The following is an 18,391-nucleotide window of genomic DNA, read 5'->3' as shown; positions in this document are numbered from 1 at the left end:
TTATCACTTGAGGCTCCGGGCCATGGATTATCACTGGAGGCTTCGTGCCATGGATCATCACTGGAGGCTTCTTACGTGGAGCCAGAACAGGTCTCACCAGATTGGGGAGACGCACTAGAGACTGATTGGAAACTACACTCAACCAAAACAAAGAAAAAGAAAAACTAGATTGCCCACCCCACATCACACCCTGACCTAACCAAACTAGAGGAAAATAAATGTCTCTAAGGTCAGGGCGTGACACTTTCCATGTGTACTCAGTCCTTGCCTCTTTCTCTCCTTGCCTCCAAGTTTGTGCTGTAAAAGGTATTGGATGAATAGTTATATATCTACTAAGCCAAGTTGCTATATGGAGAAGCAGGACGTCTGAGATGGCAAGATGCTGAGGCTTCGGTTCTCTTCTTGTCTGACTGACTGAATCCCCTGGCTGCTACCGTGATGTTTCCTTCCCTATGAGACCAACGATGCTCCCTCCACTCCAGTCTTCCCGAACTGCTTCAATCAACCCTTCAGCCATCACTCTACATTTTACCCTATCTAAATCAACTTTTGTATTTCTTTTTTCTCTTTGTTTCCCTTTTTTTCAGTATATGGGATTCAGCTTTTAGCTGTGAACGTGTCCAATATCAAAAAACCTTACTATATGGATTGGAGGATATGATCCAAGGTTCTGGATTATCTCTGGCTTTCTCTCCTTCAATGCACTTTGAGAAGGATGTGAGGAGAGAGGATGAGTGGAATCGAGGAAAGACAATTGCGAAAGAGCCAAGTACTCAAAGGACAGCAGCTACCACAGCTTAAGACGGGTGAACACTACACTAACATCGCTGAGCCTCTCACAATCAACTCCTGATGTTGTTTTTGTCTGGCCAACCTAGTGGTGCACACACTAAACAATATGGCACAGACCGGGGTCACACACTACAAGATTCTTCACTTGGTCGTGAGGATTCTCGATACCACGCTGTCTCACGAAAATGATGTGATTAGATTTAACTTAGCTACAATGAGCTGTGGCTCAAAGCAGCCTCAAACGTTTTCCGTCAGACATTCCCGCTTGCCATATAGAGTTGAAATATCTAGCCAACATTTTGAATTGAATAGCATTGCTTGTGAACTTCAGAGCTGTAACGATTTGACACTTTGGCTTTAGTTATAGGTAAATACATACTAGTAGTAGTCATCGCTCCTGCTCGAGAGTCTACACATTCTGGGTGATGCAATGTCATCATCTCACTGGCTTCTTCTTTGGCAACCTCTCATTGGCTATTGCTGACCAGCGTTCTCAAAACGTGTTTTTGCAAATCTCACACTAAAAGAGCATTGCAGATTTTGTGCAGATAAAATCAAACATGTTTGTAAATATCGGGACATCTGGGACTGCTCAAAGAGAAGATTGGTAGCCCTCAGACTGCGTCTCTGAACCGCTCACATTAAACGAGCGTCGGTGACAGCAGTGTGCCCCAAGTAGGCAATGACATGGGGATTTTGACAGCTAAATTGTAGCCAAAATCGAGTAGTGTACACCCGGCTTTACATATCTGTGCCTACATGCACCTTATTCGGTCACATATAGAAGCCAAAACCTATGTAATTACATTGCAGTTGAATACATAGCTACAACTTGTTATACAACTGTAATACCTGTTTGTGTCATGTACAATTGCAAGGATTTGTACAATAACTCACAACGGAGAGAGTTTGCATTCTTAATGCTGAGTGCCAAGCAGAAAGGCATCAGATCTCATTTTTTGAGTCTTTGGTATGACTCGATCTGGGATCGAACCCCCAACATTCCCATTTAGGACGGACACCAAGACAACCGAGTTGGTGTTTACAAATGTAATGCATTTAAAAATGTAAATGAGTGCACAAACTACAAATAGGTATACTGTAATGGCAGAACCTAGAACCATGCAAAGTGGGACCCATGTTTCATATCACAGTGAGATCATGTAATGCACGTCAAACTCATTCCACGGAGGACCGAGTCTCTGCGGGTTTTCGCTCCTCCCTTGTACTTGATTGATGAAATAAGGCCACTAGTTAGTAAGGAACTCCCCTCACCTGGTTGTCTAGGTCTTAATTGAAAGGAAACAATCAAAGTCCAGCTGACACTAGGCCCTCCATATAATAATTTTGTCACCCCTGATGTAACTGATATAATTTGGATACAAAGAGCCAGACAACAGTGTAGGATCCTGTACATCTTTATTCATCACACAAATTGATATTGTTTGCAACATACTGTATCATTAATGTGCATCAGACAAGCAACTGTTAAATGTTATACAACATCGTTTTGACAATTATTTTCAAGCAGTTTCTCTTTAGAGTTGTTGTTAAATATGTTTAATTATATTTTAGCTTGATTATAGTGTTACCATCTACAGAAAATTTAATTTGATCATTGGGGGGACTTGCTCTCCTTCTCATACTGTATGGTCACGTTTCAGGCTAACTACATTGCAGATATTGTATTGCATCAACCCATGGTCAATCGATTTGTACAGACAGGCATCAGATTGCTATATCATATGATGTGATATGACATCTCATATGATGTGATATGACAGCTATCCAGGCGTTGTGAGATTTCGCAGGCATCTGCAATGTAGTCAGCCCGGAATGCGGCCAGTATGCCGTTGGAAAGGCCAGTCCAGTGATTAGTCCGAATTGATGGTAAGGCAGTGTGTTTTTATTTTTTATTATTTAACTAGGCAAGTCAGTTAAGAACAAATTCTTATTTGCAATGACGGCTACCCCGGCCAAACCCAGACGACACTGGGCCAATTGTGCGCCGCCCTATGGGACTCCCAATCACGGCCGGATGTGACGCAGCCTGGATTCGAACCAGGGACTGCAGTGATGCTTCTTGCAATGAGATGCAGTGCCTTAGACCGCTGCGCCACTCGAGAGCAAATGATCCCTGCCGATGGTGAGGTTGCTCATTTGGTCCATGACAGGTTTGACTCAACAGGATTTGAAGAACCTCAGGCCACGCGATTCGTTGGTGCTGACAATGCCGCTGCCAGATTGGTCCATACAAATGATACAAGCAGGTTCCCACTGCTGTTTTACAATACTATGTACACAGTAGCTACGCCCATGTCCAATTAAAATACATAATTGTGTGTTTGTTCACTTAATTTGCATAACCAGTCAATCATAAAACATCTTCATAAGGTCAGCAGCAATATGGAAAATAAGAATCACAGTAAATGTTTCCGAGTTCCATATAACACAAACAAACAAAAGGACAAGGTCCCAGAGTTCTGGAATATCACAAATACGTAACAAATACACCATTTCACTGATCAGGAGTGTGTATGATGAGTGTTAGCACTTGTATGTGTGGTGTGGTGTGGTGTGGTGTGGTGTAGAGTGGAGTGGAGTGGAGTGGAGTGGAGTGGAGTGGAGTGGAGTGGAGTGGAGTGGTGTGGTGTGGTGTGGTGTGGTGTGGTGTGTGTGTGTGTGTGTGTTTTTGTTTACTAATTGCACTTGAGGATGAAGATATGTGAATCACATTGCCGGTTAGATATCTGCAGGTTTTTGGCATATTCTGGATACGTCTGTAACTGTTCACTATACACATAGGACATGGACATGAATGCACAGAGAATGTAAAGTTAGAAACATTTTGTCATTGCGATACAGCTTATTGGAATAACAACTCTAAACCAGTAGGTATTAATTCAGAGCATTTTGCCCAATAGAGAAAAAAAAAGACCATTGAAATTGCCTTCCTAAAAGATATGCAACATTTCAGACTTCACATCACAACTTCCACCATAACTGTGTGCCTCTACATTCTGTGCAAAATAATACCAATGTCCACACACACACATATCCACTCAACTCTCTTTATGTACAGTTATGGCGTTAGTACCATCAGTTCCCCTACAGGGACTAAGCCATTCCTTAACTTTCCGAGGAAAGACGCAGTACCTCTTCTTCCACCTGTTTCATGTAGTCCTGTAAAGGCCTTCTCAAGGTGACACGGCACTGTAGGGTTGGTGGGGTGTGGGGACAGGTAAACAAAATGGGAAGACACCATTGCACAAAAGCACCTCACAACGCTCTGTGGCAACCTTTACTTGGGAAACCGACTAATTTGACAACTCGACCGATCGATCTAGTCAAAGGGAGAATGGGTGATGTGGGGAGAGGAGAAGAATAGCTTTTTTCTATTTTGAAGTCTCAGAAGAACTTGTCGTCGATGCGGAAGTGCGGCCGCGTCACGTCATCGGGGTTGATGAACACCGAGATGGACTTTCCGGGGTTCTCCGTCACCAGCTGCTGCAGCTTCTTAGCCAAGCGGTCATCCGGCTGGTGCTCGCCGCCCGCGTCCGACTGTGGCGACGGCAGGTTTGAGGCACTGCCGCGCCAATGCAGTTCCAGGGTCAGTCGGTTGGCCGCCTTGGCGTGCTCAATGGTGGTGCGCAGGTGCTCGGCCGGGTCAGAGCGCACAGAGCTGAGCTTGCGGGCGTGGAGCATGGCCATCTCGTCCGACAGGTGCTCCAGCATGTTGCACTGTGGGATGAAGTAGTTGGGGCACATCTTGTTGACCAGGCAGTTCTGCAGGTCATCGATGAGGCCTAGCAGGAAGTGGGCTGAAAAGTCTTCCTGGGACAGGTAGGTGGCGGGGAGCCGATCGCAGGCCCACAACATCATGCTGCGCAGGTGGTAGGGGCTGATGGCCTTGGGCCTTGACAGCAGCTTGATAATGATGGCCTTGCACGCCTGGTAGGCCTGCATCAGGCTGGCCGAGATGCACTTCTTGAGCTGCACTTCGCTGCGGGCGAAAGACAGGCGCCACTCATTCTCCTTACGGCCCTTGTGGGAGCAGGCAGGCACCAGGTAGAAGCCGCTGATCACCTCCTCCTCTGTGATCTTGCCGTCCCAGAAGTGGTTCTCCATCAGCCAGCTCTGGGCCACCGCTGGCCATCCCTTGAAGGAGACCACAGGCATGATGTCATAGAGCATACGGCTGCTGCCCACGCCCAGGATGACGGAGATGATTGTGCCGTTCCGCTCCACCTTCTCCACGCGGGGCATGCCGCGCTGGGGCTTCTTCTGGATCTCCACCAGGACCACGCTGATGGACTCATAGAACCAGTCAGCCACCAGTGTGGGTGAGAAGAAGTAGTTGGTGGCGCCATTGATGTGGTCTACCACTGTGCAGCAGTCCTTCCACTTGTTGATGGTGCCCTCGTCGAAGAGGCGTAGGCTCAGCCACGAGTGGCACAGGGCTGAGTGGCGCATGTCCAGAGTGACCGGCTGGTTGCGGTCGTGCAGCTTGAGCGCAGGCACGAGGAGGGTAAAGTCCATGTCATAGTCGGTGCCGCGGGCGTAAACACTCAGCTCATCTAGGTCCATGTCGACCACGCCCTCCCTCACACCACCTGACAGCAGCAGGTACTCGTTGGCCACAGGGAGCTTCTGGTCCAGTTTCTGCACCATACCTGATGGGAGAAGAATAAAGGGGGATTAATAGTGGCCTGTGTGGTCCAGCGGTTAGAGTTGGCATGGGTTCGAATCCGGCCCACTGCCCGTTGACTCATCCTCCTCCTACCTTTCCTGTCTTTCCTTGCCTGTCCTATCTGTTCAATAAAAAGGACAAAAATACAAAAGGAGGGAGACTGTCCCACTCCTTAAAAAATAGGGGGATGAATAGACAGCATATAGCTAGCCTATGATTAGGTTTTAACAGTGCAAATTCTCTGTAATAAGGTAGCCTATGCTATTTCAAAGGAATGAGCATTACACCGAGGCCTGTACTCTGGAGCGGGATCGATTTGGAGGTGGAGGGTCCGTCATGGTCTGGGGCGGTGTGTCACAGCATCATCGGACTGAGCTTGTTGTCATTGCAGGCAATCTCAACGCTGTGCCTTACAGGGAAGACATCCCCCTCCCTCATGTGGTACCCTTCCTGCAGGCTCATCCTGACATGACCTTCCAGCATGGCAATGGCACCTGCCATACTGCTTGTTCTGTGCGTGATTTCCTGCAAGACAGGAATGTCAGTGTTCTGCCATGGCCGGCGAAGAGCCCTTATCTCAATCCCATTGAGCACGTCTGGGACCTGTAGGATTGGATGGTGAGGGCTAGGGCCATTCCCCCCCAGAAATGTCCAGAAACTTGCCTGTGCCTTGGTGGAAGTGTGGGGTAACATCTCACAGCAAGAACTGGCAAATCTGGTGCAGTCCATGAGGAGGAGATGCACTGCAGTACTTAATGCAGCTGGTGGCCACACCAGATACTGACTGTTCCTTTTGACTTTGACCCCCCCCTTTGTTCAGGGACACATTATTCAATTTTTGTTAGTCACATGTCTGTGGAACTTGTTCAGTTTATGTCTCAGTTGTTGAATCTTATGTTCATACAAATATTTACACGTTACGTTTGCTGAAAATAAACGCAGTTGACAGTGAGAGGACGTTTCTTTTTTGCTGAGTTTAGTTCCTTTTCATACATTTTTAACCTGTGAAATCAACATGGTTAAATTGACTCAATTAGTGCAGATTGAGCAGCTTGCTGTGGAACGGGTAAGATAGCTGTTTACATTTTTGATTAGTCAACTAAGTGCAGTCGCGAGATGTGACTGAAATTTCACAGGTGGGGAGAGAGCGGTGGACATGGAGGGGGCTTGGCTTGAGTCATGACATTTGTATTTGTAACTAAACATAACATCATTAACCAGTTCTCAAGATTTGAAAAAAAAAGGTATTGTCCCGGAACACTAGAGATCACTTTCATGCCCGGGTTTTGGTTTCGTTCCTCAAAATGTTTTGTTATTTTTCTGTTCTGTTCCCTGAACCGGTTCCAACCCGATACATGAAATAATATTAACACAGGCTAAATAAATCTCCCCTGTCATAGTCATCCTACCTTCCCATAACATTTCAGATGTAAAAAAATGACTGCCATTATCTTATGCATCGTTGGCTTCTGGGTTCTGTGTGCACTGCAGTGGACTGAGCTAGCCTAGCATGCTCCGTTAGCATCGGCTGAGTTTATTTATGTGGACTGCAGTGCTCTGTCTCTTTTTTCTCTCTTCCTCTTCACTCATTCCAAAAAGTGTCTGTTCCCTCTCAGCAGCCATAACCCCCAACATAAGAGACGGGCCCGAGTGGCTCAGCGCTGTGGTCTACTGTCACTGTTTGTTTGAGACACTGTGACTTTGGGACACTAAGCGCAAGAAGCTTAAGTGTGTAGGCCTACAGTGCAAGTGTGTGTGTGGGTGTGGGCTTGTATTACTGTCCTTGAGGGTACCGTAAATCCCTAAAAGTCCCCACAAGGGTAGTAAAACCAGGAAAATTGTCCCTCGTGGGGCCATTTCCTAGGTCTCCATGAGGACGAAGACTATTTTAAGTTTAGGGGTTAGCTTTAGGTTTAAAGTTACAATTTGAGTTAGGGTTAAGAGTGCGGGTAAGGATTAGGCTTATGGAAAATAGGATTTTGAATGGAAATAAATGTTAGGTCCTTACAAGGACAGTAAAACATATGATGTGTGTGTGTGTGTGAGAGAGAGAGAGAGAGAGAGAGAAAGAGAGAGACTGTGCTACTGTGAGTCTGTGTGTGTGTGAGACTGTGTGTGTCAGTCTGCTACTCTTTTTGTATCTTTTGCTCACATCATCTGAGTGAGTTTTCATGGTGTCCAGTTTTCTGCACTGCTGCTGAAACAGTACACCACCACAACAGTTAGCCTAATATGCCAGTCAAATCAAAGTTATTCAAGTTAGTGCAGTGATATTCAAACTTTTTCAGCGGGGACCCTATTTCTTCCTGCAAAAATGTAGATTTTTATATCAACAAAAAAACTTACATTCATTACATTTTAATGAAACCAATAAATACATTTACTCAAAAAATATTTATTTTTCATCTTTCTCAAAAACGTTTGTATATTGTCCCATACAATGATTTGTCATCTTAATTGTTTTATAAAAAAATGGTGACCCCACTAAGGGTCATGACCAGACTTTGAATGCCACTGAGTTAGTGGGCACGTTTGAGTGATAAGTCTAAAGAAACCGACTAGACGAAAGCCGAGGAGTGAAGTCAGGGGAGGTTCAACCGTGATAGCCGAGCACTAACTTGGTTTTCCAACAGCAAGTCTCAGATCAACATGGCAGTGTTGACATTGTTAATAAAAGTTTTTCTTGTCGAAATAAATATGTCACCAACCACCATATCACACACTCACAAATGGAATTGTGTGTGTTCATTGTACAATGAATTATTAAGAGAGAATCAAATATCACATTAATTTGTATATCCACTGCTATATATGAAACGCGGCAAAGTTAGTTCCTGTTTCAGCCATGTCATAGGGTGGCACACAATTGGCCCAGCGTCGTCCGGGTTAAGAGAGGGTTTGGCCGGGGGGCTTTACTTGGCTCATCACGCTCTAGCACCTCCTTGTGGCGGGTCGGGCGACTGCAGGCTGACTCTGGTTGACAGTCGAAAGGTGTTTCCTCCAACACATTGGTGCGGCTGGCTTCCGGGTTAAGCAGGCAGGTGTTAAGAAGCGCGGTTTGGCGGGTCATGTTTTGGAGGACACATGACTTGACCTTCGAGCCCATTGGGAAGTTGCGGCGCTGAGACAAGATCGAAATTGGGGAGAAAAGGGGGGTTAAAAAATATGACATCTTATTCTGGTCGCAATTGATACCTCTATCTGACCACCTCGTCATAATTCTGACCACTAAATTGTGTTATAAACTCATCAAAAAAATAAAACGTCCCTTTTTCAGGACCCTGTCTTTCAAAGATAATTCGTAAAATTCCAAATAACTTCACAGATCTTCATTGTAAAGGGTTTAAACACTGTTTCCCATGCTTGTTCAATGAACCATAAACAATTAATGAACATGCACCTGTGGAACGGTCATTAAGAAACTAACAGCTTACAGACGGTAGGCAATTAAGGTCACAGTTATGAAAACTTAGGACACGAAAGAGGCCTATCTACTGACTCTGAAAAACATAACAAGAAAGATGCCCAGGGTCCCTGCTCATCTACGTGAACATGCCTTAGGCATGCTGCAAAGAGGCATGAGGACTGCAAATGTGGCCAGAGCTATAAATTGCAATGTCCGTACTGTGAGATGCCTAAAACAGAGCAACAGGGAGACAGAACGGACAACTGATTGTCCTCGCAGTGGCAGACCACGTGTAACAACACCTGCACAGGATAGGTACATCCAAACATCACACCTACGGGACAGGTACAGGATGGCAACAACAACTGCCCGAGTTACACCAGGAAAGCACAATCCCTCCATCAGTGCTCAGACTGTCCGCAATAGCCTGAGAAAGGCTGGACTGAGGGCTTGTAGGCCTGTTGTAAGACAGGTCCTCACCAGACATCACCGGCAACAATGTCACCTATGGGCACAAACCCACCGTCGCTGGACCAGACAGGACTGGCAAAAAGTGCTCTTCACTGACGAGTCGTGGTTTTGTCTCACCAGGGGTGATGGTCGGATTCGCGTTTATCGTCGAATGAATGAGCGTTACACCGAGGCCTGTACTCTGGAGCGGGATCGATTTGGAGGTGGAGGGTCCGTCATGGTCTGGGGCGGTGTGTCACAGCATCATCGGACTGAGCTTGTTGTCATTGCAGGCAATCTCAACGCTGTGCCTTACAGGGAAGACATCCTCCTCCCTCATGGGGTACCCTTCCTGCAGGCTCATCCTGACATGACTCTCCAGCATGAAAATGCCACCAGCCATACTGCTTGTTCTGTGCGTGATTTCCTGCAAGACAGGAATGTCAGTGTTCTGCCATGGCCAGCGAGGAGCCCTTATCTCAATCCCATTGAGCACATCTGGGACCTGTTGGATCGGAGGGCGAGGGCTAGGGCCATTCCCCCCAGAAATGTCCGGAAACTTGCAGGTGCCTTGGTGGAAGAGTGGGTTAACATCTCACAGCAAGAACTGGCAAATCTGGTGCAGTCCATGAGGAGGAGATGCACTGCAGTACTTAATGCAGCTGGTGGCCACACCAGATACTGACTGTTACTTTTGACTTTGACCCCCCCCTTTGTTCAGGGACACATTATTCAATTTATGTTAGTCACATGTCTGTGGAACTTGTTCAGTTCATCTCTTAGTTGTTGAATCTTGTTATGTTCATACAAATATTTACACATGTTAAGTTTGCTGAAAATAAAAGCAGTTGACAGTGAGAGGACGTTTATTTTTTTGCTCAGTTTATTATGTAGACTACAGGTCATGGTTAAGACCTCATCACAACCTGATAATAACCACCTGACTACAGCTTATTACCTACTGTAAAAAGGATTGCAAAGGATAAAGTTGGATATTGAAAACCTTGTTCATTACATTTCTATTTGTTTCCATAGGCACCAATTAAAGTTTCAATCTGCAACATATTCTTACATTTAAAATAGATCAAGCAATGGCAAAAAAACAATCTACATCACAATTCTTTGCAAATCTGCACAGTAATTGTTTCATAATTAACCCACAGACATTACATGCATAGAAAGACTGGGACAGAGTATATAAATGCACATTGGGATTTTTATGAATGCCTAATAAGAGTGGTGTAATCGGGTAGATCCTCATCGAGGACCGCAGAGAAGGCGATCTGCAGCATAGTGGCCCTCTTGAATAGTGGTGTGATGGGTCAGATCTGCAGTGAAGAGAATCAGCACATTACAAATTTATCAATTTCAGATTTTGAAAGAAAACTAGAAAAATACTTTCCTGAAAACTTTGTGGACTCAGCTGGCTAAAAGTATTTCCGTGGTACTAGTTGAAGAAGTCTGTTACAGTTATAGCTTAGAGAGGTCTTAAAAAAAGAGCAACTTGCTCATATACATACTTTGCATCCTCCTCCACCACAGCGATCTGGGACATATTTTAGGACTTTACGGAGGGCCAGGCCCGTAACACATCAACCTTCTGAGTTTCCAGGCTTTTCATGACACTTACTGTAAGCATTTTGCACACGTTTTCTAAAGTTATTGTGATCATCATCACTCTGTCCGTCTCTCCCACACACATACACAGACAGAGAGACAGACAGCAACACCGTCATTAGCTAAACAGATTTCAAAATGTCAAAATGCTAGCTAGCTGCAGGAGGTAAAAATGTTAACTTACCATGTCCATGGAAGATTAGCTAGAGCTAATGTTAGCTAGCTAAAATTAGCCAGCTAGCAAAACATTCCTTGAAGTTCTTCTCCCCAACAAACCGCCGCCTTACTTACAAAAGTAAAACAAGAATGCAGGAGAATGTTATCCTGTTAGGGCTAGGGGGCAGTATTGACACGGCTGGATAAAAAACGTACCCGATTTAATCTGGTTACTACTCCTGCCCAGTAACTAGAATATGCATATAATTATTGGCTTTGGATAGAAAACACCCTAAAGTTTCTAAAACTGTTTGAATGGTGTCTGTGAGTATAACAGAACTCATATGGCAGGCAAAAACCTGAGAAGATTTCATGCAGGAAGTGGCCTGTCTGACAAGGTGTCGTTCTTCTTGCCTCTGTTTATTGAAGACTGAGGATCTCTGCTATAACGTGACACTTCCTACGGCTCCCATAGGCTCTCAGAAGGCGGCAAAAAGCTGAATCGTGGCTTTGCAGGCTCTGGCTGAAAAAAAGTAGCGCGTTTGGGTAGTGGCTGGTTACAGTACTGTGAGACTCAGGCGCGTGCCCGCGTCGACCGAATGCTTTGTTTTCTTTCCTCTGTTTACCTAAACGCAGATTCCCGGTCGGAATATTATCGTTTTTTTACGAGAAAAATGGCATAAAAATGGATTTTAAACAGCGGTTCACATGCTTCGAAGTACGGTAATGGAATATTTAGAATTTTTTGGTCACGAATTGCGCCATGCTCGTGACCCTTATTTACACTTCGGATAGTGTCTTGAACGCACGAACAAAACGCCGCTATTTGGATATAACGATGGATTATTTTGGACCAAACCAACATTTGTTATTGAAGTAGCAGTCCTGGGAGTGCATTCTGACGAAGAACATCAAAGGTAATCAAACTTTTGTAATAGTAAATCTGACTTTGGTCAGGCTAAACTTGGTGGGTGTCTAAATAGCTCGCCGTGATGGCTGGGCTATCTACTGAGAATATTGCAAAATGTGCTTTCACCGAAAAGCTATTTTAAAATCGGACACCTCGATTGCACAAAGGAGTTCTGTATCTATAATTCTTAAAATAATTGTTATGTTTTTTGTGAAAGTTTATCGTGAGTAATTTAGTAAATTCACCGGAGGTTTGCGGGGGGTATGCAAGTTCTGAACGTCACATGCTAATGTAAAAAGCTGGTTTTTGATATAAATATGAACTTGATTGAACAAAACATGCATGTATTGTATAACATAATGTCCTAGGTGTGTCATCTGATGAAGATCATCAAAGGTTAGTGCTGCATTTAGCTGTCTTCTGGGTTTTTGTGACATTATATGCTAGCTTGAAAAATGGGTGTGTGATTATTTCTGGCTGGGTACTCTGCTGACATAATCTAATGTTTTGCTTTCGTTGTAAAGCCTTTTTGAAATCGGACAGTGTGGTTAGATTAATGAGAGTCTTGTCTTTAAAATGGTGTAAAATAGTCATATGTTTGAGAAATTGAAGTAATAGCATTTCTAAGGTATTTGAAAATCGCGCCACAGGATTACACTGGCTGTTGCGTAGGTGGGACGATTTCGTCCCGCCTAGCCCAGAGAGGTTATCGAAGTTTTTTGTGCACATTTCAAAGCTGTCATTGTTTTCCAGCTGTGTTGTTGTGTAACCTACCGGGCGCTCTGTCCCAATGACACTTGAGCAATGTGCTTGATTGCTCAAGCTGCCTGCACCGCGCACAGAGATCTATTGCAGCTAGCACCGATTCCAATCAACATTTTTGTTGGAACAGATATGCCTACCTCCTCATTTAGCTACTGACATTAAAATAACAATGCGTGCAGTAATTTGAATTGCTGAAAAGCTTTAAGGGACAGTACAATTGTCAGGGTCAAATTCAGGTGGAATAATGTTTAAATAAATGGAATAAATATAGGGGTTTGTAAATCCTGGTGGATTGTAGTAGGATATTGAAATAAAATACATAGGCCTATGTGTTTTTTTGTTAAATTCTGAAAACGAATTTAGTTACTCTAAAAAATCTAAATTGCATTCAGTGGAACAGAAGAAAATGCACAGTACAATAAACAAACGGTTACCATTAAAAGCCACACACAGCAAGCTACCAGATATTATTCATTTAAAAAACATTATTTCATTGTACTGAAGTTTTACTGTATTTTAACGGCAGTACATTTTTGTAAGGGTAAGCATATACTATATTATAGTGCATGTTTATCTTACATGCTGGTAGCCTAGAACAAATATTATGGAAGTGAATGTGCACTTTTCTATTTGGTGGACTGAAACTACGAAAAGCATTGCCATAGCCTGTACTAAAATCAAAAGCATTTAAAGCATAGATCCTCTAAATTAGGAACCATCTCCGATAGCTATAGGGCCGCAGAGACTGTCACACATTTTAGCTTGCTAATGACCTAGCAAATTCGATGCCTTGGAGGTGAAATATAAAACATGTTTTATTAACCGGTATTTCATCACCTGCCGGATAAAAACGTAAAATGGCCCTACTCCTGAAAAAGTTAATCGGACCGGACAAACTGAAGAGGACTCGGCCCGAGTACCATTAGCCCAAGGTAATATGATTATACCGGACTCGGGAAGAGCTCCGCCCGCATGAAGCCCCCCGAGTCCAAGTCTGAAACGGAATAGGCCCAGCTTCTTGACTGGGTCCATGAGACCCTAACCCGCTTTGGTGTGCTCTGCCAGCTGTTATTTGCCAACTGTTCTAAACTGAATCATGCAAACCCTTCTGAAAAAGAACATTACTCCAATTTGTATAATTGTAATGGTTCCAGTGTCATATATTCAATGGGTGCATGGCCCACAAACACTAGGCACATGTTTATTAATTGAGTAGCATTTAGATAACTGGTCAGTAGTTCGATCAGATTAATACATATTTTTCATGACATCATGAAAAAAACGTATTTTGGATGAAATCTGGTTGTTATATGGGTATAAAACCTCCCGACCAGATTTCAACCACGCCGTATGCCCTCGAGCATTGGTAATCACAGACAGTTTGCAGGCAGTGCAGCCCTATGAATGATGTAAGACTAAAATAATGAATTATTATATTGTTCAATTTATCTAGGACTGGACAATGATGGGTCAGAGACTAGATAGATATTCGGGATTTATAGTCAGCCTCTTGATTTGATCTCTGATAGATTTGAAACAGCACACAGCACAACAGCACACTTGCTTTTATTATTGCATCCATTCACCACTGATCAAGCTAGCGGACTGTAGTTGTTAATTGAGAATTGTCATAAATACGTTTCGCATAATACATTTTTTAAAAATCTGCCTCATTCTAGGTTAAAATGTCAGCTAAACAGACGTGATTTTCCCACCCACAATCTCTTACCGAGCATGGAAAAAATGAAATCCTTGGCGGTGTGAATCTCGAGCGCTCGCTGGTCGTCATATTCTCGCTGATCGTGTTTACTAAATTCCAGAATCATTCGGTTCAAATCCTCGATTCTTGCCGCGGACCTGAAATCGAGCTCGGGGTAGCTTGGCATGATCTTGTTGTTATTGTTCGTGGAGCTGGGAGTCGCAGTGGGGCTGTTTCCCAAGCTATTTACGGACCCAGCCCGGCTGGTTAGCGCAGGGGCCGCCATGTTTGCAAGAAAAAAACTGCAATGTGAACGCAGGCGTCCCAAGGCCCCACACTGGCTACTTCGGCTTCAGTTCAGGACATCGGCCGCTGCTTGCACCAAACAAATCGGATGTCCTTTAAATTTTATGCGGGGTGTGCAAAGTGCACTCAACAGCTGGCTGTGGTTCAATGACTGTTGGGGATGGCTGTCGAATCGTAGGCAAAGTAATTGTCATAGCTAGTGTGAGAGTGATGAAGTCAAGTCGATGATGGTGCTGATGACGCTAGCCGAATCAGCTCCTCCAGAGCGACGAGGGAATTGCACTGGCACACGTATGTAGCTGATACGTTGCCCAGCCTATTATCTGACATCTGTTTGGAAGACCTTCTTCGTTAAAGTTTTATGTTAGACTACACCTATTGGTGTATTGCCGCCAACTACTACACGGGGTATTGAAACAAAACAAAACAAAAATACTATTCCATTGATGGTTGTTTGAATACATAAAACTACCATCCCACTCCTTCAGTCACATTCAAATAACGTCCTTACACAGGCTCAGGTGCCCGTGAGGACGGAGCATTAATCGAAAGGATTCCTTGTAACGCTCAGCCGCACTCACAATGATGCCTATTTTCCCCGATTTCCTCTCCTTTTGCGCTGTGCAGTTCATAACCAAATTAAAAGTCCAGGTTCTTAACATGCAACATGTCACCGAGGTAAAGACAGTTTGAAGTTGGATATTCGCGCTTTCAAACCACTTGAGCCACAGACTCCAAATAAGTGTCATGATGTTGGAAAAATTGCACACAACATTGCACAGGTCATATTTTCACGATTTGGACATTAATTCGCTTTCCAAAGCTGATAAACATGTGGAAATGTAAACGGCATTTTGTATTCCTAGTTGAATTAGTTAGGGAGTGTAAACAAAGTACAAACTTTTTTTACATTCGAATTTCAATAGCTCCTTGGTCATGTGCCCTACTTGACTCAAAGAAGGTTCAGAATGTCCACTGACCACTCTTCTATATTGCACACCCTTTAGTTTATGCATTTTCATCTCATGATTTTACATTAATTTTACATTTTTTTAAAATGTCAATAGCTCCTTGGTCATGTGACCTAATGACTTCAAACGAGGTTCAGAATGTACACTCAGTGAGCCTACACATTGCACACCCTTTAGTTTGTCCATTTTCATCTCACAAGATTTGACATTAATTTTTCCAAATTAAAAATGTCAATAGCTCATTGGTCATGTGACCTAATGACTTCAAACAAGGTTCAGAATGTCCAATGACTGCCCTTCTATATTGCACATCCTTTAGTTTGTCAATTTTCATCTCACACGTTTTTACATAAATTTTTACAATTTTAAAATTTCAATAGCTCCTTGGTCATGTGACCTAGTGACTTCAAACAAGGTTCAGAATATCCACTCAGTGGGCCTACACATTGCACACCCTTTAGTTTGTCCATTTTAATCTCGCATGATTTTACATGAATTTTTCAGAATCTAGAATTTCAATAGCTCCTTGGTCATGTGACCTAGTGACCTCAAACAAGGTTCAGAATGTCCACTGACAATGCCTTCATATCTCACTCTGATGTTTGTCTACTTTCCTCTCACGCTATTAGACTTAAATCTGTAAGCTTTACAGGCCATCTACACCAAAAAAATAAAATAGAGTTTTTGACCTAATTGTCACATAACAGCTAATTATTGAAAATATAACTATCAAACCTGCATTAAAAAGACCCCGCAGCTGAAGGTGTCCTGCTATATGGTGTGAGTTATTTCCCCTCCTTTCCATCTTTTCCATGGCAGGATCTTCTCATTTTGAAGTACTCTCTTTTTTATGTAAACATAATGGAATTCTGATTAGTTATAGGCAAATGAATACACAAGCCAAATTTGTATGCTGTTTTCCTTATCACTATAATCTAGTAGTAATTTAGTAGTAGAGGTAATTTCCTTAATGCCCCATTCTACACACAGCCTAAATTATAGGCACTGAACCATTTACAGGACAATAATAAAAGTAGCATATAGGAAAAAAAGAAGAAAAAAAAGAAAAATAGTGGTTCCAACCCTATCACAGAGTGAATAAATGTAGAGCGTTTGTAGACTTTAAGAAAAATATATTAAGTGACAGTTTCATTAGTATGTGCTTAAAGAAAGTCATATCACAAAGATCACAGATGACAGTGCCCACCAAATCTATGACAATAGAGAATGAATTGTAAGCACCAAAGTGTGTTTGTCAAAATAATATCTGAAAATGTCAGTTGTTGAACATAATACTTCTATTTGCAATAGCAATTTATGATATATGCAGTTGAGGAATATTCCATCTACCAACACAACATGAAGGACGGACATTCCCAATCAACGTATTTAAAAAAAAAAATCAATAAAAAAAAATTATTACATCTTTATTTAACCAGGTAAACCAGTTGACAACAAGTTCTCATTTACAACTGCGACCTGGCCAAGATAAAGCAAAGCAGTGTGACACAAACAACAACAGAGTTACACATGGAATAAAGAAACGTACAGTCAATAACACAATAGAAAAGTCTATATACAGTGTGTGCAAATTAAGTAAGATTAGGGAGGTAAGGCAATAAATAGGCCGTAGTGGGGAAATAATTACAATTTCACAAATAAACACTGGGGTGATAGATGTGCAGAAGATGAATGTGCAAGTAGAGATACTGTGGTGCAAAGGAGCAAAAAATTCTAATATATAAATAAAATAAATAAATAACATTATGGGGATGAGGTAGTTGGATGGGCTATTTACAGATGGGCTGTGTACAGGTGCAATTATCTGTAAGCTGCTCTGATAGCTGATTCTTAAAGATAGTGAGGGAGATATGAGTCTCCCGCTTCAGTGATTTTTGCAATTCTTTCCAGTCATTGGCAGCAGAGAACTGGAAGGAAAGGCGGCCAAAGGAGGAATTGGCTTTGGGGGTGACCAGTGAAATATACCTGCTAGAGCACGTGCTACGGGTGGGTGCTGCTATGGTGACCAGTGAGCTGAGATAAGGCCTAGCAAAGACTTATAGATGATCTGGAGCCAGTAGGTTTGGCAACGAATATGAAGCGAGGGCCAGCCAACGAGAGCATACAGGTCGCAGTGGTGGGTAGTATATGGGGCTTTGGTGACAAAACGGATGGCACTGTGATAGACTGCATCCAATTTGCTGAGTAGAGTGTTGGAGGCTATTTTGTAAATTACATCGCCGAAGTCAAGGATCGGTAGGATAGTCAGTTTTACGAGGGTATGTTTGGCAGCATGAGTGAAGGATGCTTTGTTGCGAAATAGGAAGCCGATTCTAGATCTCATTATGGATTGGAAGGAGAGTTTACAGTCTAGCCAGACACCTAGGTATTTGTAGACGTCCACATATTCTAAGTCATAACCGTCCAGAGTAGTGATGCTAGGCGGGCGGGCAGGTGCGAGCAGCGATCGGTTGAAGTGCATGCATTTAGTTTTACTTGCATTTAAGAGCAGTTGGAGGCCACGGAAGGAGATTTTTATGGCAATATAGAAGGGTAGTCAATGGACATTCTGAACCTTGTTTGAAGTCATTAGGTCACATGACCAAGGAGCTATTGAATTCTAGATTTT

The 18,391-nt window shown here is 43.2% G+C and overlaps 1 protein-coding gene across 1 annotated transcript; it reads right to left on the bottom strand.

Moving 5' to 3' along the window:
• Positions 1-2,194: 2,194 nt before the first annotated feature.
• On the bottom strand, positions 2,195-15,609 carry LOC106612350 (protein MB21D2). The gene is made up of 2 exons (XM_014213409.2): positions 14,516-15,609; positions 2,195-5,465 (listed from the first exon to the last, which is right to left on the bottom strand). Exons 1-2 carry the CDS (start codon positions 14,769-14,771, stop codon positions 4,201-4,203), a joined length of 1,521 nt encoding a protein of 506 aa, XP_014068884.2. The 5' UTR covers positions 14,772-15,609; the 3' UTR covers positions 2,195-4,200.
• Positions 15,610-18,391: the final 2,782 nt, after the last annotated feature.

This window comes from Salmo salar, chromosome ssa09, assembly GCF_905237065.1.
Source record: "Salmo salar chromosome ssa09, Ssal_v3.1, whole genome shotgun sequence".
Lineage (NCBI taxonomy): Eukaryota > Metazoa > Chordata > Actinopteri > Salmoniformes > Salmonidae > Salmo > Salmo salar.
This window is presented reverse-complemented; position numbering and strand designations above follow the sequence as displayed.